At 38.9% G+C, this 21894-nt stretch overlaps 1 protein-coding gene across 1 annotated transcript in view; it reads left to right on the top strand.

Moving 5' to 3' along the window:
• LAMB4 (laminin subunit beta 4) overlaps positions 1-21894 on the top strand; it is a 103531-nt gene that overhangs the window by 61930 nt on the left and 19707 nt on the right. The window contains 8 exon segments of the mRNA XM_043871598.1: positions 338-562; positions 1428-1648; positions 6305-6401; positions 11421-11796; positions 13663-13823; positions 16891-17096; positions 17903-18064; positions 21481-21625. Of these exon segments, the coding sequence (XP_043727533.1) occupies positions 338-562; positions 1428-1648; positions 6305-6401; positions 11421-11796; positions 13663-13823; positions 16891-17096; positions 17903-18064; positions 21481-21625 (1593 nt within the window).

The following is a 21894-nucleotide window of genomic DNA, read 5'->3' as shown; positions in this document are numbered from 1 at the left end:
AGAACATGGGCTGAGATTAGTTTTGGATCCAGAGGCATATTTGAGTGGTTTTGGTTATTTGAGGACCCAGGAATCCTGAACTCACAACTCTGTGGTTTTTTAAGGAAGACTAAAGTCTGTTCTTCACCAAGAACTTTCTATATCCAAATAACCTTTTTATTCTCTGAATAGATAGTAAATGAAAATGGTTTTAATGTAGAACACTTCCTCTTATTCATCCCAAATGTGTGACCTTTCATAATCCCCAGAGGAGTCCAGTTATCCACATGCTCTACACACATGCTCACGCGCACACAAACTTCTTATCTCATTTTCTTTTCTTCTCCCCTTCTTCCAGGTGTGCAGTGTGGAGAATGCTCTGCTGGTTTCTATGGAAATCCAGGAATTTCCTGAGCACCCTGCCGGCCATGTGCCTGTAACAACAACATTGATGTGACTGACGCAGGGTCCTGCAGCCCAGTCACAGGGGAGTGCCTGAAATGTCTGTACAACACTCAGGGCCCCAGCTGCCAGCTCTGCAAACCAGGTTACTTTGGCTCAGCCGTCGATCAGACCTGCATGAGTAAGTCTGCAAAGCTCTTGGCAGGAAACGAGGCAGCTTGACCTGTGGTAGCAACTCCTATACTCCCTTCAGTTAGGTCCGTGGTGCCAGCACCCTCAGATAGCGGGCCGTGTCCTGAACGCGGCAGCAGAGATGGGTGCATGCACATGCGGCTCAGCGTGGCCTTGCGGCAGGAACTCACTGGTGGTAGAAGTGTGCCTTTTGGGACTGCACACTTCAGCACATGCCCTGGAGGATTTGAAGTCTTCTTTCTCAGAGTGTGTACCCCTGCACACTCTGCCAGAATCACCCAGAGATGGAGGTGGAGTATCATCATGCAGATTCCTGGACTGTGCCTCAGACCTACAGAATTGGATCTCTGCGGGGGATGGGGCCCAGGAATCTGCATTGTAACCAGCTCATCAACCAGACTTTAATGTATAAAGAGGAGAATCACTGATGTAGAAGAGGACAAGGGCTTAATTCCATGATAAATAAAGACAAGGAATATGCTATTCATTTTTTTAGGAAATATTTTAATTATTTCAGTTCACCCAAGTCAATTTAGTAAGCCATTTGTTTTCAGATCATTGGCTTAAGTGGAACTTTGGTGACTGATGTGAGGAAACAGTGAAACTTTCATTCATCCTAATTGTGAGTTCTTGGAACATAGTCGGCTGAACCATAGGAAATTATAGTGGGGGAGATCAAAAACAGTTGAAAGAATTCAACCTACTTAGATTCTTTGATAAATTCTGTTCTTGTAAAATGCTTCTTCCTTGGGCCTTAAAGAAACGATGCCTTCACTCTAAAAAGCTGTTTGTATGGGTTGTTGACTGTCAGTGTTATCATGGATTCACCCCCAGTGATGGCTCTGTGCTTCTAGGGTGCTCCTGTCATCCCTCTGGCGTGAGTCCCACTGAGTGTCCCCCCAGTGGGGAAGCTTGCCTCTGTGACCCTGACACTGGCACGTGCCCATGTCTGCCCAGCGTCACCGGCCAGACCTGTGACCATTGTGCTGATGGATACTGGAATCTGGTCCCTGGCAGAGGATGTCAGCCATGCGATTGTGACCCCCGGACCTCGCTCAGTAGCCGCTGTGACCAGGCAAGAAACTTTCAACTTCCTATGGTGTCACAATGAGATGGAGTGGGGAGACATGCTTTCTAAACATGTAAAGAATGTTTTCTTTATGTATTGCTGTTAACCAGTGTTTTTAGATAGGATTGGCCTTTTATGGGCATAGAGTCTGCATTTATCAAGGAATGAAGAGCACCAAAGAAGAGAGGATAAGGGTCTGAAAGTTAAGCTCTGCCCCGTTCTGCTTTCTCCAGGCCTCAGTGGGACTGGGCAAGTCAAGATTCACACACAGCAAATCACAGTCTTTCTCTTTCACTGTTTTGTACATAGAAGCATAGGGAAGCCCCAAGAAATTCATCATTAATCAGAATTGATTACTAACCAGAATGAAAATTGAGTGCCTTCAGAATCCATAATTCCATCTTTAAAAATCAAGCTGTCAACTGTTTATAATAGCCAGGACATGGAAGCAACCTAGATGCCCATCAGCAGATGAATGGATAAGGAAGCTGTGGTACATATACACCATGGAATATTACTCAGCCGTCAAAAAGAATTCATTTGAACCAGTCCTAATGAGATGGATGAAACTGGAGCCCCTTATACAGAGTGAAGTAAGCCAGAAAGATAAAGAACATTACAGCATACTAACACATATATATGGAATTTAGAAAGATGGTAACGATAACCCTATATGCAAAACAGAAAAAGAGACACAGAAATACAGAACAGACTTTTGAACTCTGTGGGAGAAGGTGAGGGTGGGATGTTTCAAAAGAACAGCATGTATACTATCTATGGTGAAACAGATCACCAGCCCAGGTGGGATACATGAGACAAGTGCTCGGGCCTGGTACACTGGGAAGACCCAGAGGAATCGGGTGGAGAGGGAGGTGGGAGGGGGGATCGGGATGGGGAATAAGTGTAAATCTATGGCTGATTCATATCAATGTATGACAAAACCCACTGAAATGTTGTGAAGTAATCAGCCTCCAACTAATAAAAAAATTTAAAAAAAAAAAAAAAATGAAGTCCAAAAAAAAAAAAAAAATCAAGCTGTCATTCCCATGGTTCACCAGTTGCTTTATGTATGGTTAAATAAGATGTCCTCTTATTTTATTTATCTTCAAGCTACCAGACCGGGAGCAATTGTTTCTAGAGAATGCAGTCTAGAAGCAAATCTTTATTGTTTTGTGTACAATTAACTCTACACTTAACTGCACATATGGTTTTCAGTCAATGAAACAATGAGAATGAAAAATTTTTAAAGAATATTAACATTATTTATGGAAAAAACAATCTCATGATAAGGTTTTTTGCTTTGTAAATATTCTTTGAAACACTTTTCACATTAACAGAGATGTGAAAAGAAGGGTGAAACAATGATGAGAAGTTTTAGAGTCGAATCCACAGTATAGGGATTAGGGCTTAATTAGAATCAAAATGCTCATTTCAGAAGCTGGAATCTTCCCAATTAATAAGTATATCTCACCTCCAATTTCAACTCCACTGTTCAACTTATTAAAGGTCAAATTTTGTAGAAGTAAAGTTTTGAAGTAGTTCTTATATATAGAATGGGCTTTCCCTTCTCTTTTTCTTTATCTCAGACCTTCCTTCCTCCAACCCATATCCACAAAAATGTACACCATGGCCTTTTTTTCCTTAATAACTTTTTATGTTAGGATAGACTTAGGTTTACAGAAAAGTCATGAAGATAGAGAAGATGTACCCCACACCAAGTTTTCTCTGTTATTAAATTTCTTATATATTAGTATGGTGTATTTCTCATAATTAATGAATTAGTGTTGATACATTATCATTAACTAATGTTCATAATTTATTCATATTTGATTAGTTTTTTATCTGATGCCCTTTTTCTGTTCCAAGACTTCAGAACACCACATGACATTTAGTCATCATATCTCCTTAGGTTGCTCTTGGTTGTGACGGTCTCTTAGACTTTCCTTATATTTGATACCATGACAGTTTTGTAAAATGTCCTTCAGTTCACATTTATCCGATGTTTCTCTCATGGTAAGACTTGAATTATGGATTCCGAGGAAAAGATGACCCCTGGAGGTAAAGTGCTGTTCTCATCACGTCACATCAAAGCTATACACTACTTACGTGACTTATCACTGCTGACCTGAATCTTAACCACCTGGCTGAAGCGGTGTGTGTCAGGTTTCTCTACTGTAAAGTGATCCTTTGGATCTTTTCCATACCGTACTCCTTGGGAAGAAATCACTGAGCACAGTACCACACTTAAGGATTAGGGAGTTATGCTCTGTCTCCTTGAGGGCAGAGTATCTCCATAAATTATTCTATTCTTCTGCACTGGAGTTTTGTCTTTTGTTTCCCATTTCTTCATTTATTTAATCATTTTTTATATCCGTGAACTCAAGGATATTTGTACTATACTTCGAGTTATAAATCAACACTACTCAATTTCGTTGTTCAAGTTGTTCCAGCTTTGGTCATGGGAAACTTTTTCAGTCGGTTTCTTTAGGCCTTTGACATACCTCAATATTGTTGGTGTTTTGTTTTGTTTTTTAAGTACCTCCCTACTTTTTGCACTGCAAAATGCTCTAAGCTCCTTTTGTGTATTTCCTGCCTCTGCCCTAGAATCAGCCATTTCTTTAAGGAGCACTGGTTCCTTCTATGGAGAGTGACGTTAGAAACCAAGATCTGGGCACTAGAGGACGGTGACTATTTTATATGCTCCTCTCCTCTCATCACACCTGCAGCCACCAACCACAGAACAAACTGAACAAATTAGCAGACTTCCACACACTGCTTGGCTCGTTAATTCATGAGGAAGTCCTCATGCTCATGACATCACTGTCTGGTATGCTTCTTAGACTTTTTGGGAGGCATATTTGTAGGAGCACTTGATCGTAGTTCAGTCATGGAGGCCAAGGGAAGCCTACAAAGCTGAAAATCAGATGGTGTTGGTTTAACCAAAGACCTGCTTATGACAAGGGTATTTGGGGTAATCTGGTCCACAGGGAATTCCTTGAAGAAGTTTGCTCTTTACAATCAGGAAACACTTTCATTGGAGTATAGAAGAGCCACACGGTCATTGAGATTTCCAGCTGTTTAAACAACTACTGATAAATGTCTCTCTGTCTGCCAGTAGGTGGTCCCTAGTGCATTCCTAGAGAAGCAAATATGCTATGCAATATTTTCATCAATAGTTTTGATGGAGAAACAAATGTATCAAATTTGCAGATACTACAAAATTATAAGTTAATATGTTCAAGACAGAACAAGAGACAAGATATTTTACAACTGTCTTATTGGCTGGAAACAAGAAGATGACTTGTCAGTGGAATAAAAATAAAGTTTTGCAATTGGGTTTCTTAAATCCATTGCATAAATACAGAGAGGGAGTAATAACTTGGCACAAGTTTGTGTGAAAAACATCTGGGAGATTTTCGTTGTGTGCTGCAAGTGAACCAGTGGTGCGGCTTGGCTGCCAAAGAGGGGATACCCTTTCGGGCAGGGGTGGGAGTGCCATGCCCAGCTCCAGGGCAGCCTCTCTTTTCCCATTTGTCCTCTGTACTGGTCAGATGACTCCCAGGAACATTGTTGTCATTTCTGAGTACCACATTTTAAGCACTGAATTGACAAACTAGTGTTTGTGGATAGTGGAGAAAAACCATGCTATTTTGTGATGAAGTCTTAGGGGTGATTGATTTAAAATAACGAAGCATATACAAGTTGAGAATGGCCAACTCTAGTTGGGAGATGGACTGTACAAAGGAAGAGGAAAGCTATATGTTTTGTGCAATTTCCTTAAGACTGGGCTTAGAACAATGGGAACAAGTTAAAGGAGCAGATTCTGCATCAACATACGGAAAGCATTGCCCAATAGTCAAAGACAGTGTGGCAACGTGGCAACCTTTGGGACTATAGACTCCTGTAGTCCCAAAAGCCAGTGGTTACTCCGGAGATGGGTAGAAGCTTTAGTAGGTCCAGTCACTTTAAGAATTCAGCTACTTCTGGAGTCATCGTTGGGTAAGCAGATTTGGTCAAGTATAATGGAGGACCACAGCAATAGTGATTTGCTTTCTGTTTTTTCCCATTAATTTTCTAATCTCCTCAGTGTTCAGAAAATCTGGTCAAGAATCCAGTTGGGAGGATGCGGAGAAGTTCAGCCCTCTCTCCAAAATACAGTTAAATAATTGTCACTAAATGATTAAGCTTCATTTACAAAAAAAAAATAGTTTGTGGAGGAAAAACACTAGCCCAATTGGGAAAGACTCCAATTTACATTCCATAATGGAAACATTTGCCAAACTTATTGATGGATGTTAAAACCAGGTCTTTGGTCTGTCTCTCAGGGGAGAACCCCCAGAACCGTAGAGGAGAGGAATGTGGCCCATTTCCTATTTTGTGTTTTGTTTTCATTTACATCTGTGGCTGTTTCTCAGTTTGAGGACACTTGTCCATGAACAGCTGGAAGCAGGCGGTATATTCAAGAGCCCTCAGCCAAAACACATTAACTCTTGATCCTTGGTGTTGTCGGGGGTGGCTGCTGGCCATGGGAATCCTCCTCCTGCCTCTGCACAGCTGTATGTCCTAAATCACTGGAGGGAAAAGTTGTTTTGTATTAATCTGAATTTTTTTTTTTTAAGATCATAAAGCTTGTCGATTTCTTACCCATGACCATTCTCACAGCTTACAGGCCAGTGTCCGTGTAGATCAGGCTATGATGGGAAACGCTGCTCTGAGTGTGAGGAAAATCATTATGAGGATCCCCTAGGGCGATGCATTCGTAAGTATTGGTTCTAAAAATGTGAGTACAGTCAACCTGGTCCTACCACAGGCTTGCTGTGAACCAACTGAATTTTAAATTCCTTTATTTGGTGGAAAATTCACAAACTTTAAAAAAAAATTTCTGTAACATATTAATAAAATGAAAGCTGTATAAACCAATTAGATTTCTTTTTCTTTTCCATTATGGTTTTTCACAAGATATTAAATATAGCTCCCTGGGCTATATAGTGTGGGCTTCCCAGGTGGCGCTAGTGGTAGAGAACGTACCTGTCAATGCAGGAGACATCAAGAGACTCCGGTTCGATCCCTGGGTCAGGAAAACCCCCTGGAGGAGGGTATGGCAATCCACTCCAGTATTCTTGCCTGGAGAATCCCATGGACAGAGGAGCCTGGCCGGCTATAGTCCATAGGGTCACACACAGTCGGACACAACTGAAGTGACTTAGCACACACACACATGTGCTATATGGTAGGATCTTGTTGTTTATCCATCCTATATGTAATAGTTTGCGTTTGCCAGTCCCAAACTCCTAATCCATCCCCCTCCCTTGGCAACCACAGTCTGTTCTCTGTGAGTCTATTTCTGTTTTGTAAAATAAATTCATTTGTGTCATGTTTTAGATTCCACATGTAAGTAACATGTGGTATGTAAGTAACAAGTAAAGTATGGTATTTGTCTCCCTCTTTCTAACTTACTTCACTTAGTATGATGATCTCTAGGTCCCTCCACGTTGCTGCAAATGGCATTATTTCATTCTTTTTATGACTGTGTAGTGTTCCATTATAAGTTTGTGCCATGTCTCTTTTATCCATCAGCTTAGGTACATTTAGATTGTTACCATGTCTTGGCATTGTGAATAGTGCTGCTATGATCATAGAGGTGTATGTATCTTTTTTGAATAATAGTTTTGTCTAGCCATACGCCCAGGAGTGGAATTGCTGGACCATATGACAACTCTGTTTTTAGTTTTTTTAGTAACCACCGTATGGTTCTCCATAGTGGCTGGACCAATTTACATTCCCACCAGCAGTTTAGGAGGGTTCCCTCTTCTCCACACTTCTCCAGCATTTGTTGTTTATAGATTTTTCATATGTGATTTTATGTATTGTTTTTGGCTGTGCTGAGCCTTCCTGGCTGCGCAGCTTCCTCTAGTTGTGCAGAGTGGGAGCACTTTCCAGTTGCGGTGCTCCAGCTTCTCTCGTTGTGAAGCACAGGCTGTAGGGTGCGGGGGCTTCAGTAGTTGCAGCGCTGGCTCAGTAGTTCCAGTTCCTGGGCTCTAGAGTACAGCTCAATAGTGCTCTGTGGTATGTGGGATCTTCCTGGATCGAATCCATGTCTCCTGCAGTGGCCGGCAGATTCTTTACCACTGAGCCACCAGGGAAGCCCTAGACATTTTCATGATGGTCATCTGACCAATATAAGGTGATACCTCATTGTAGTTTTGATTTGCATTTCTCTAATAATTAGCAGTGTTGAGCATCTTTTCATGTGCCTGTTGGCCATCTGTATGTCTTCTTTAGAAAAATGTTTGTTTAGGTCTTCTGCCCTTTTTTCAATTGGGTTGTTTGGGGGTTTTTTGTTTTGTTTTGTTATTGAGTTGTATGAACTGCCTGTATATTTTGGAAATTAAGCCCTTGTTGATCATGTCGTTTGCAAATATTCTCTCCCAGCCCACAGATTGTCTTTTCATTTTGTTTATGGCTTCCTTTGCTGTGCAAAAGCTTATAAGTTTGATTAGGTTCCATTTGTTTATTTTCATTTTTATTTCCATTGCCTTGGGAGACTGACCTAAGAAAACATTAGTATGATTTATGTCAGAGAATGTTTTGCCTAAGTTCTTGTCTAGGAATTTTATGGTATCATGCTTTGTATTTGAAAACTCACAAACTTTAATCTTAGTTTAAAAAAAAAAAAAAAGTATTTTTAGCCCTTTAAAATTTTTTCTCTTATATTAAAACTTTGCACTATATTGAATGTTAGGTTATATTAAAATTCCTCAAAGTTGTTAATATGGAACAGATTTTTGAGATCATAACTTGTAGCCAATTTTCTGCTATCTGGAAGCATGCTGACAAAAACAGCTAATTTGGATCAAGGTAGAGGCTGGGAAATGGATCATAAGAAGCTAGTAGAGCAGATGTTTCCTTAACATGGCTTTCATAACTTAGGGTCTATCACAGATTCATTTATTTATTTATTTAAAAGTATTCACAGAGTGTCTACTGGGTACTCAGGGTAGTGAACAAAGAAGGCAAGGCCTCCAAACTTGAGGAGTTAGTGTTCCTAGTGCCTTCATTCCATTTAGCACTAGTTATAGGATTTAGAGCAAGGCTATTTATATCTATTTATTCTTAATACACAGCCAGTGCTCCTGGCATCTTAAAAAAATGAGATTGTCTTTTTATTTATTTTTTGGCTGTGCCTCACAGTATGTGGGATCTCAGTTCCCAGACAAGGGATTGAACCCATGTCCCCACAGTGGAAAAGTGGAGCCTTAACCTCTGGACTGCCAGAGAATTCCCAGGGCAAGGCTGTTTCATACTACTTTCTGCAAACATGGAACCATTTTACTCCAAACTATCCAGTGCAGGGACCACTAGCTGTATTGAGCACTTGCACTGTGGCTAGTGCAAGTGAGAAAAACAATTGTTTGTTTCATTTAGTCCATTTATATTTAAATAGTGCGTGTGGTTAGTAGCTACCATATTGGACAGTGCAAATGTAGAGTCTGGGTTGGTTCTAGGAGGAGGGATTTTTTAATCTCTCTTTGAAATCCACTTCCAAAAGAAGTCAAACTAAAGAAATATCAGATGTGATGGTTTATCATTGTGGTCATTTCTATTCTATGTAGCCACATATGGAAACTCTTTCTTCCTGTCCATTCCTTTATAAATGTGCTTTTGTGGTTTTTTTTTTTTAAAAAAAGAAAGCCTTTGGTTTTTTGCCACATTCAAAGATGCAGTTTTCCAAGTGGAATTGCTACTTTAAAAACCAGGAAGGAATGTTGGCTCTTAGAAAATCTTTCTTAGAGAGCCTATATTCCTGTGTCCCTCTAATATTTTAATAATCTTATTTTATAAAAATGATTTCATAGAGGAAACTGCAAATGGTCAGCTCAGGCTACAGACCCCACTAGTGCTCCTGGAGAAGAACAGATAATAAGGGGGAGCCTTGGCCTCCAGGTGGTGAAATGCAGAGTCCCCCCAGGGTTCCTGCAGAGGCCTCTGGACCAAAACGAATGGGCCAGACAGATGATGTCTATTGGAGGAGCCTAGTGTGCTAATCAGTTTTTATTTGTAATTGGCATTATTCCCACTCAGGCTGCCAAATGGATTTTTAAATCACTTGTTCCTTGCAGTTAAGCCTGTGGCATAGGCTAGTGATTCCCTGATCTTTTGGAAATTGCTTCAATAATAATAATAATTGCTTCAAATAACTTCAGTAGCTCTCTTCATCCTCCATCCTTAGCTGTAATCAACAACCTACTCATCTGAAGTGCATAGAGTATCAGGTTTGGGGAGAGTTTTTGTTTCTTTTTTGGCTACACTGCATGGCTATGGATCTGCTCCTAGACCAGTGACTGAACCCAAGCCCTTGGCAATGAAAGCATGCAGTCCTAACCACTGGACCACCAGGCTGTCCTAACCATTGGACCTCCACCTAACATCCGAGGTGTTTTTTTGTTTTTCTTTTAATTAAGATGGTAAATTTAATGTTCTCCATTTTTTGAAAAAGACTTTTTTTTAGAGCAATTTTAGGTTCATAGGAAAATTGAGAGGAAGGCAGAGATTTCCCATATGTCCTTCCAGACCGTACATATGCATGCCCTCCGTCATTATTAACCTCCCCACAAGAGTGGTATATTCATTACAATTGATGAACCTATATTGATACCTTGTAATCATCAAAGCTAATAGTTTATATTAGGGTTGACTTGGTATTGGATTTAGACAGATGTCTAATGACATGTATCTATCAGCATAGTATCACACAGGGTATTTCCACTGCCCTAAAAATCTCCTGTGCTTTGCCTTCTATCCATCCTTACACACCCCTTAACCCCTGGCAACAACTGATCTGTTTACTGACTCTATAGTTTTGCCTTTTCAGAATATCCTATAGCTGGAATCATATTACAATATGTAACTTTTTCAAATTGATTTCTTTCATTTAGTAGTAAGCACCTTAGGTTCCTCCATGTCTTTTTTATGGCTTAGCACTCATTTCTTTATAATGCTGAATAATATTTAATTGTCTGGATATATCACAGTTTCTTTATCCATTCACCTAGACATCTTGGTTCCATCTAAGTTGGCAATTATGCATAACGTTGCTCTAAACACCCATTTGTAGGTTTTTATGTGGACATGTTTTGAATTCCTTTGGGTAAATACCAAAGGGAGATTACACACACACACTTTTTTGAGAACAGAACAGTCTTTCTTATGAAAGGAAGACAGCACATCCAGGCTGGGTTTCATTAAGAAAAAGTGTGACCATGGGCCTTCTTAGAGAGTCTGTGGCATGCCTGAACCACCCTGAAGGAACAGTAGCAGCCGTGCACAAGTATGTCATTAGATCCATACTCTCCACTCACACAGGTGAAGAACCCAGATGTGAACAACTCACACACTTGCAGTAAAAATGACATCTAATAATGCCCATGTAAGAACCGAGACCTGGGACCTCCCTGGCAGTCCAGTGGTTAGGACTCCACACTTGCACTTCAGGGGGCAGAGTTTCACTCCCTGGTCAGAGAGCTAATTCTGCAAGCCAAAACAAAAGCAAAAACCTGAACAAAACCCCCAGGAGCTGACTTATCTGGAGTGAAAAGAGGGATGCTGTGTTTTAATGGCCATTGCAAAGATCTCTGAAATTATCCTGCTTTAAATGTTCACCTCAGAAATGGGATTTAGGAAGTTTCTCAGGAAAGAGGAGGGGACTTTATTCTTGAGCTGGTAATGAGCCAAAGGCCAGGTGACTGACGTTCTCTGCTCCTTCTCCCATCTTTTTCAGCGTGTGACTGCAACAGGGAAGGTTCCCAGAAGCCTGTCTGTGACCAGGACACAGGCGCGTGTTGATGCCAGGAGGGCATTAGCGGCCCTCGATGTGATCGCTGTGCCCGGGGTCATGCCCGGGAATTCCCCTCTTGTCTTCCATGTCACTTGTGCTTTGATCAATGGGACCACACTATGTCTTCCCTCTCCACAGTGGTGCAAGGGTTAATTAGGCTGGCTGCTAACATGGAAGATAAAAGAGAGACCCTGCCTGTCTGTGAGGCTGACTTCAAAGGCCTCAGAGAAAACATGTCTGAAATAGAAAGGATTTGGAGACATCCTGTTTTCTCATCTGAGGAATTCTCCAAAGTCAAGGATTATCATGACTCTGTTCGGTAAGGTTTGTGCAAAAGTAATAGGTCTCCAAGTTCGTGATGTACCTTAACTCCTGAGAGCTTTAACAGCCTTCAGCTTAGAAATGTACCTTTGTTAACATTAGGAGAATGATCATTGTTCAGTTAGTAACCAGGCTGGGGATCATATCTGTCTGTCTCTTTCCTACCTAGTTAGGATTGCATGTGATTTTTCAAGATGTCATTGATTATAACAAAAAGGCAACCACAAGGTTAATTGGGAAGCCCAAACTCAGCAGAGCTGAAGGACACAAAATTGGAAATAGGAAGGTTTCTAATATACAATTTTTTTTCAACCATGTACTCAGGGAAATTTGCTTAATGTTCCCAAATTCCTCAGTTGTTTACATGCCCATACATTACTGTGAAGTTGAATAATGAGTACAATAGTTCTTTCAAAATGCAATATAATTTTTTCATTCATCAAATTGTTTTAGAGATGATGTTGATTGCTGTGGGCCAGGAGTCAGCAAGACATAGTTCACAAGCAGCATCCAACCCATCACATTTTTTTGTAGATAAAGTTTTATTGGAACACAGCCATACCCATCATTTACATCCTCTGTGGCTACTGTACCTCTGCAGTGACAGAGCTGAGCAGTTATGACAAGGATGCTGTGGCCCCCAGGGCCTGAAATATTTACTTTCTCACCCTTTACAGAAAAAGTTTGCTGACCTGATCTGGGCAAATGAGGATGAGTTGGGTATAGTTTCTACCCATCTAGGAGCGCACAGTCTACAAAGAAACCAAGAAGATTATGGTTCTGTAAAAAATATTCCTCCTCCCCAGAAAAGCTCATGGATTAAAGAATAGTTGAAGCTACAAAGTTTCATGTCATAGAAAACACAAGTGTAAATATAAGGCTATTCATTTTGTCAATTTTGTCACCAGACAAAAATTCCGGAAGTACATAGTAATTGCTTAAAAGTTCCACAGGGAGGGTGATGCAGCTCACCTGGTTAGTACAGAGGAAGGGCCACTGGCGTCGTAAACACAGCTCTAGGGCCCAGTGGTAACACGTGCAGGTCAAGCTGGCAAGTGAGAACAAGCACTTATATACCCTAGTAAAGACTCTGGGTTCCCAGAGCTCCCCACTGTTTGAGTGATGTCAGATATCCAGATTTCTATGGAAATGTCCCCACTTTAAAATACAGGCAGCTAATTCAATAGCACTTTTTAAAAGCACTGTATAGGCCAAAGAAATATTTCTGAGAATGAGCTTGTCCCAGGGACCACTAGTTTGTGGTTGTCAGACCTAGCAGATAAAATGGAACTGAGAAAGCAGAAAGGAGCCAGTCCATAGTGGATGGTCCAAACAAAGACGCTGCAAGAGCCCAGAGCAGAGCCAGAGAGAAGAAAGCGAAAGTCCCAGTGCCAGGTCTGAAATGGTAAGGGATGCCTGCCCCTTCCTGGTCCACCTGATGAACTCTTTTCCTCTGTAACAACCACCCAAACACCGCCCCCTCTCTGAAGCCTTTCCTGATGACATCAGAGAAAGGATGTGTTTCCTTCTCCATCTTTCCATGTCTTTGTAGTTCATTTGTCACTACCTCACTGAGGACCTCCTGTAGGTAAAGCTGTTTTCTCTATGTTTTCTCCAGGCCTGGTTTAGTTAAATAATAAATGTTTGCTGGGTAAATTACAAATCAAAATGTCAGTAGGGGAAGGACAGAGCACTCAGGACGTCCATAAGCATAGATTCAGAAGTCAGACTACTGCAGTTGAAATCCATCTGAAGTGTGAGGATACTTACTAATGAGGGCAATTTCTTTGTGTGTGTGTGTTTTCCACCAATCTGTCCAATGTAATACAAGCTTTGCTACATTTACTCTCATTTTCCCCTATAGGAAACAAATCATGCAACTAAGTGAGCAGCTGAAAACAGTGGATGAATTTGAAGACCTAAAAGAAACAATCCTCAGAATGAGGAATGAAACAAACCTCTTACTTGAAAATCTTCAGGAAGGAAATGATTTGCACTTCGGTGCCTGGAATGCAAGCCTCATAAGTAAGAGAAAATGTACCTTAACTGTCTTTTTCTGGACAGAAGCTGATAAAATCCATAGTGCATTCCATTAGTGAATCACCCTGTGCTTATCGCCACAGCGCCCAAGCACTTTAAAACATGAAAACATACCCATTAAAGGTATTATTTGTGCACGAATATTTCAACTTCTTAAAACATTGCAGAGACTGGATAGCATTTGCACAAAAAAAATGTTAACAATTATGCAATACTAAACATATACTAAAACCCAAAGTATTCAGATGCCAAGCCACACAAGGATCTTATGTAATCATCAGCTTGGAAATTCTAATGTGGCCATAAGAAAATGAAAGAGATATGTTTTGATACCTTCCTGAATATAAGCCACTCAGTTTCCAGCAATCATAAACACAAAAGAATATGAATCAAAAAGAACTTACATATTTCTTGTAAGAACTTTGTAGGAATTTGGAGACATGTAACACACTAGAAGGCTATAGTACATATTGCATAGTTTTTAAAAATGAATGGGAGCCACGCCAAAGCCAAGATCAACTTGGAGGAGAAATGGAACTCTGAAACAAAACTTGAATTAAGTCATATCCTCTTTTCCCATGAGATCCTTGTTATGTTTGGAAATGGACAGACATCTTGTTAACTACCAGGAGAGGCAGCACTGATCTTATTCACACAGAATCCATCCAGTTAAGAGATGAAACCTATCTCAAGGCAAAAGCATCGTCTACTTTTCCTTATCCTATGTCTGTGCTCCTGTTTGTCATCTGATCTTGAGCTAAAAGAGAAAAAAAAAAAAAATAGATGGCAATTATGACACTAAAGGAAGGCCTGAATTTAATGAAATCACTATTGATGATGCTTAATAAACGCTATATAAAGAGTAAGGAATTTGCTCTGATTCCTAATCTGGAAGAAGGTGCCCAGTGAAAGAATTGAAAATCCTTGAGCAGTCACCCAAGCCAGGTAGAAGAAAGCAAAACTGACCCACGCTGATCCTCTCAAACTTGCATCGCAACAGCAGTTACTGGGCTTTTTCTCAGTGCCTGAAACTGTACTGGGCATCAGAGACAGGCAGTAAATTCAGCCAGTTCTCACCCTGAAGTCATCCCAATCTCAGTGGGAAAGCCAGGCATTTATAAACAACCCCAAACAATGAAAAGACTCTGTTAGAGCATCTTCAAACTGCTTCAGGAACAAAGTAGAGAGAATGGTATTATTCCTGGGTATATTAGAAAAGGCTTCATAGAATAAAGATAAATTTGCCAGATAAATCAAGGCAGAAAATCATCACAAGCAACAGAAAGATGATTTTTGTTTGTTTAGGGAAGTAGTTCATGGTAAATAAAAATCATGACATAGTAAGAGTTCAGTTCAGTTGCTCAGTCATGTCCAATTCTTTGCCACCCCATGGACTGCAGCAAACCAGGCCTCCTTGTCCATCACCAACTCCCAGAGTTTACTCATACTCATGTACATTGAGTCAGTGATGCCATCCTAATATGTTATAAAAACCAGGAATGTTTAGGAGATAAAGAGTGGTTGTCATGCCTGGTTATGTCATGACTCTGGTTATGTATGAAGTAAAGATCAGAATCATGGGCCTTTGATTCCTAAAATAGTCTAAAACTCTAATATGCTATCATTTATATTAAAACATCACATTATGCTTTCAGGAATTTGTATTTCTATCAAAATACAGAGAAGTGTTTAAGAACACAGTCTCTAGAGTCACACTACCTGGCTTCAAATCCCCGCTGCATCTCTTCCTATCAGTGAGAACTTCCTGTCATCAGAGCCTCATTTTTCCACTTGTAAAATGGTGGTTGGGCTGGTTCTCACAGTGTTTTGTAAAATTAAGGATGAAAGTTGATCAGAAGGACAGCTATATAGAAAGCGCTTAGCATCGTTTGGTAGCTTAGGCGGTAAAGAACCCGCATGCAATCGGGATGGGGAACACGTAAATCCATGGCCGATTCACGTCAATGTATGGCAAAAACCACTACAATATTGTAAAGTAATTAGCCTCCAACTAATAAAAATAAATGGAAAAAAAAAAAAAGAATCCGCATGCAATGCAGGAGACATGGTTTCCATCCCTGGGTTGGGAAGATCCCCTGGAAAAGGGAACAGCTACCCACTCTTGCCTGGAGAATTCCATGAACAGAGGAGCCTGGCAGGCTACAATCCCTGGGGTCACAAAGAGTCTGACCCAACTGAGTGACTTTCACTTTAGCACAGTAGCTGTTGTCATCAGCTTCAACATCACAGGTCAGCAAACTACAGTCTGCCTGCAGATCCTACCCACAGCCTGTGGTAGGTTTTTTTTTTTCCTTTTTTAAAAAAATTTATTTACTTTTAATTGGAGGATATTTGCTTTACAAAACTGTGTTCGTTTCTGCCATACATCAATATGAATCAACCACAGGTATACATGTTTCCCCTCCCAGTCTATTTTTATAAATAAAGTTTCATTAGGAGACAGTCTCACCTATTTATTTACATGGTTACTGTTACTCTACAGTGGCAGAGTTGAGTAGTTGTGACAGCAGTGTGATGGTAGGCAAGCCTAAAACATTTATAGTCTGACCTTTGTAGAATGAGTTTGTCAACTTCTGTGCTATGTAGTGGGATAAACTTGGTTCATCATCTTAGAGTTCATATAGGTAGTCAAAATTAATACCTTACATATGTGGAGCATTTCACAGAGTATTTTTATATGATTTCACTTAATCTTCACAAATTATTATCACTAATTTACAGGAGACACAATCTAAGAGACTAACGGGTTTGCTCAAGGACATACCCACACAGTAAAGGGAGAAGCCAGCGTTCAAATCTATGTCTGCAGACTTAAACCTCACTGCTCTGTAGGTATTACATCTGTATCTATGACACAACTTCTAACTTTTCCCTGTGAAGTACAAACTCAAGGAAATGGATGTTGAATTTTTGTATTGATCATTGAGACCAAGACAGTCTAGTCAAGTTGGAGAATGATTATGTTGGTAGCCCATATATAATTTCAGTTGTTTCCATAAAATTTATCTTACCTCAATTTGTGTTGATGTAGATTTTTCAAAGGACATCAAGAAGTATTATCAGAGTTCTTTATCTACTGAAAAGAAAATGAATGAAACTACATCCATCATAAACAACTCCAAAAGTACCAGGAATGACTTACTTAGCATCTTAGATACACTAACCTCAAAAGAAGACTTGTCATTGGAGAAATTACAGCAGATCAAGATACCAAATATTCAAATATTGCAAGAAAAGGTAAATATTCATGACAGTATAGTAAAAGTATCTGTGGTGTTTACTTAATATGTGTGTGCTTGATTGCTCAGTCATGTCTGACTCTTCGGGACACCATGGACTGTAGCCAGGCTTCGCTGTCCATGGAATTTTCCAGGCAAGAATACTGGAGTGGGTTGCCATTTTCTTTTCCAGAGGATCTTCCCGACCCAGAAATCAAACCTGCATCTCCTGCCTTGGCAGGTGGATTCTTTACCACTGTGCTACCTTTGAAGCCTGACTTGATATACAAATCTTTTCTATTTCCCTCTCTAATGTTTTATTTCATTTTTAATTTATATTTTATAAGTATAGGAATAATATATAACTAATATATATTTAATCTAAAAATAATAATTTTTTATTTATTAAGTTCAAGTTTGGGAAAAATCAAAGAGTAAAGATCGTGGTTTGATTTTATTATTTTATACTATTTACTATTTCCTAAATGGTATAGACTGTGGACATTTACTCCTCCTGCTTCATAAGTGAAAGGTAGTTTTTATTTTTAAAAAGATGAAATTAATATGGAAATGCTCAATATTTTCCAAAGAAACCATAAGTATGAAAGTGTTATTGATTGACACCAGTGCTAACAGCAAATAAGTTAGATACTTATTCAGTTAGCTAGGAAATATTTAATGGGTCATATCTACATATTAAGCATGAACAACTGTTGAAGAAACACACATGAATAGAGCAGTGTCTTGCCTCAGCGAGCCTGAATGATGTTAGAAAAACACTCTACCAACAAGTTACTTTTTAACATAGATCCTTCTTCCTCTCAGGTGTGTGGAGAAGGAGAGGACACGGCCTGTGCGCGCTCATCCTGTGGTGGCCCGAGCTGTTACGGCTCCCCAACCCTCTCAAGGAATGCCCTGCAGAAAGCTCAGGAGGCAGAGTCTGTGATTCACAATTTGAACAACCAGGTTCACAGGTTGAAGAAACAGGTAAATGATGTCTTCTCATGCTTTATTTGCAAAGCTATAGCAATTTTAAAACAGCAAACTGCTTGAAATTTTTAAAATTTCCATTTATCTTCTAAGTGAAAGAATAGATTCTAGATGTTAGGTGTTCTTTTGCTTGGAAATACAGAATAAAAATAAAGTTATGAATGTTAGTTTCTCAGTCATGTCCGACTCTTTGTGAACCTGTGGACTGTAGCCCGCCAGGCTTCTCTGTCCATGGAATTCTCCAGGCAAGTATACTGGAGTGGGTTGCCATGCCCTTCTCCAGGGGATCTTCCAAACCCAGGGATTGAACCTGGATCCTCCTGCATTACCATCTGAGCCACCAAGGAAGCCCTAAAAATATAGATGTGACTATAAATGGTGATTTAGAAGTAGATGAGAATGTTGACTTATTTTCTCATATATATGACATATAAACATGTGTATATATGTGTGTATAACATAGTGTGTGTGTGTGTGTGTGTGTGTGTATGGAAAGAAAGAGAAGAGAAAAACAGAGTATATGTTCATAGGACATACATAGACATTTGATTATGATTCCTTTGTCGCAAACACTGCATAGAAAGGTATAAATTCCTAGCCTTGGAGTTTTGAAAACTATAGAAATCTCCAAGTGAAGAATAATTTTTCATAAATTCAAGAATGTGTTTGAAATTCTCCTAAATAGACAAACTTTAATGTTAGAATTTAATGTTAGAAATGTTTTTAATAGGATTATACCCTTAATTCCTTAAACTCCTTCCTAGGTTGATATGATAAAGTTGTTTTAATATTTAAGTACCTGATAACAGAATCTTAAATAATTTTAAACGATTTAAAAAATCATTTCTAAAAAATGAGTATAATAATCAGTTAGGCTTTTTGATGAATACATTATATTCATCTTGAAAGGATAAATACAAATTTAAGAGTTTTGTGAGCACATGGTGTTCAGCTTGAAAATAAGTTGGTATGTTCCCTAGTTTCCTTTTTTTTTTTTTTCCCGCAATATACATAGAGCCTTTGAAGAAGAAAAGCTGAAAAAAGCTGCATTTTTTAAAATCAATACAAGATAAATATTATATTAGTCAGCCCTCTTGTTTGCAAGTGGCAGAAACCAACTCCTGAACAGAAAGGAAATGTACATGCAGACATCTGGGCCTCAGAAGTGAAAGAAGGATACAGAGCCAGACTTGAAAATGGGGTGAGAACCACAGCTAAGATACACACTCCTGCACATACACACTCCAGAGCAGCCGTTTGTTCCATGAGCCTCGTCTCCATGGACCAGAGCCCCAGCTGGTCCTATATCCTTGCTCCACAGGCTCCAGAATCCAAGTTCTGGAGCAGGTCTCTGATTATAGTCAGGTTGAAGAACATCCCTACACATCCTAAATGTTGACATTTTTTGTTTACATAGTCATCTGTGGCACTAGTGGTAAAGAACCTGCTTGCCACTGCAGGAGACATAAGAGACACAGGTTCAATCCCTGGGTCAGGAAGATCTCCTGGAGGAGGGCATGGCAACCACTCCAGTATTCTTACCTGGAGAGTCCCGTGGACAGAAGAGCTTGGCAGGCTAGAGTCCATAGGATCACAAAGAGTCAGACATGACTGAGGCGACTTAGCATTCAAATTTGTATTGCCACCTAGTTTTTTCACTTATATATTATTCTTCAATGCTTTAACAAATATTCGTTGAGTACCTATTGCATGCTGGGCATTTATCTACATGCTGGGAATTCAACAGTGAACAAATACGAATCCTGGTCTTGTATCCCTGTGCTTAAATCAACCCTTAATCATTTCATGGAATGTTAAACTACTATTGTGTCCCTCCTCAAAAACCAGAAATCTCACACCATTTAAATAAGTCCCATGTTAAGTGATTATTTTTAAAAGATAACCCCTGAAGTATATAATAGCAGAATCTTGCTTAATCAACATATAAATGGAGAACTAGAAAAGGATGAAAGTTGTCATGTTGATAAAATGGTGTGCTATTTTCCTCTTGATTAGAAGGGGGAAGCATGCCAGAAGAGATTACAAGAGAATTCTTGAATCAGGAGTCGTGACAGAGGATGGATTGCAGAGAGATGTTTTAAGAGTGAAGTAATTTAGCAATCTTATTCTTTCTGAATATGGCATCAACTAATCTACATTGAGATTTCATCTGTGTAACTTGGTGCTTCCTGACCAGAGTATTTATTTCTGAAATTCTCATCTCACTTCTATGTATTCTTACTCACAATTTCTCCACTTTATTTTTTATTGAAATATAATTGACATGGGAAATTTGTATTAGTTTTAGGTGAACAACATAATGATTTGATATACGTATATATTGTGAAATGATTAGTACAGTAAATTTAGTTAACATCCATCCATCACCACATGTAGTTACATTTTCTTTCCTGTGATAAGAACTTTTAAAATCTCTCTTAGCAACTGGTATCCATTTTAAAGTTTAAAAAGTTCTAGAGAATTAAGGAACAACTCCAAAAAATTAAGGTACATATTTTTCATCATGTAAATATTTCTGTTTTGTTTCATCATTTGCCAGTGACTACCATTAAATCCTTTTCCACAGAATCTGTATGGCTTAAATTAAGCTGTTTTTTTATGGAGAAATAAAGGGAGACTTTTTTTCCCCTATCTATGTTTGATCCTAATTAGCCCTGCTTCTGTCACAATTAATTTATTCAGTGCAGCTCAACTTGTGGGTGATATTGTTCTATTGCTCTCCATTTTTTTCTCTTTCTCTCATTTGTTGGAATCCTAAGAAAAAGTCCATGACCTTTTTCAAATCATACAGTTAAGAATTTGCGCTTCTAAGTTGTAAACGTTTTAGTCCTTATCGTTTCTCCACCCCACCAAGTTTATTTTTGTAGCCTGCTCTGAGTTCAAGCTCATTTATTAAAAGAAAGAATGCTTTCTTTTTACGTGCAAAGAGCATATATTATTTGAATTTGAAGAATGTTTAAAAGAGTAAAGATTTAAACTTATGTTGAGCTTATTAAAGTTAAAATTTTAACTTATATTAAAGAAAATGTTCTCAGCTTCCTAAACATGATGATCACTGTAATTCTGTGAAATTTTCTAATACCCTAAAATACTAACATCTCCTAAAAAGAAAATTTGTATTTTCAATTTATATCAGGAAAAGTCATTGTTTTCAAATAGCAATTTTGATCACTAATAATGTTTTAAGAGAGAAGTTTACATTATTAAGAAAACAGGATGATGAAAACAACCAATATCACCTTTTAAAAGAGTCCTTTAACATGAATCTATTGTTTAGTTATCTAGACTTCTATTTTAGTTTTAGTGAGTTCTATTTGATCAGCTAAGTAAGGAGACATCCCAGAATATGCCTGATTGTTATGTTTGCCTCATTTTTGTTTTTTCTATTCCAGATCAGAAATATAAGTAAACTGGCAGAAGTTTGCAAAAAGAGTGCATTACAGCTAAGAAAGAAACTGAGGAATATGAAAAACCAAAGTGAATCTGAAGAAGAAAAAATGAATCTTCTGATAAAAAAACTGAAAATATTTTTGTTAGGTAATTTTTTTAAAATATTAGAACTAGTTTTTGTTCCTCCTCCTTTTCCCCCACCTCCCCCATCTCCTCTTCCTTTTTCTTCCTTTTCAATGTATACTGAAGCATCAACCAATTCCAAATTACATTAATTGGAAATCACATGCCTAAATCCAAAACAAGACATACTTGTTGATCTTAAATTTCTTAATGAAAACAATTGCAAACTATTAAATCTGTATCAAAAAATATGGTTCTCTATATAAGGTTAATTTAGTAATAAATCCTAGAAT

Source organism: Cervus elaphus, chromosome 18 (genome assembly GCF_910594005.1).
Source record: "Cervus elaphus chromosome 18, mCerEla1.1, whole genome shotgun sequence".
Lineage (NCBI taxonomy): Eukaryota > Metazoa > Chordata > Mammalia > Artiodactyla > Cervidae > Cervus > Cervus elaphus.
Note: the sequence above shows the minus strand (reverse complement) of the source record. Positions and strands in the feature narration are given on the sequence as shown.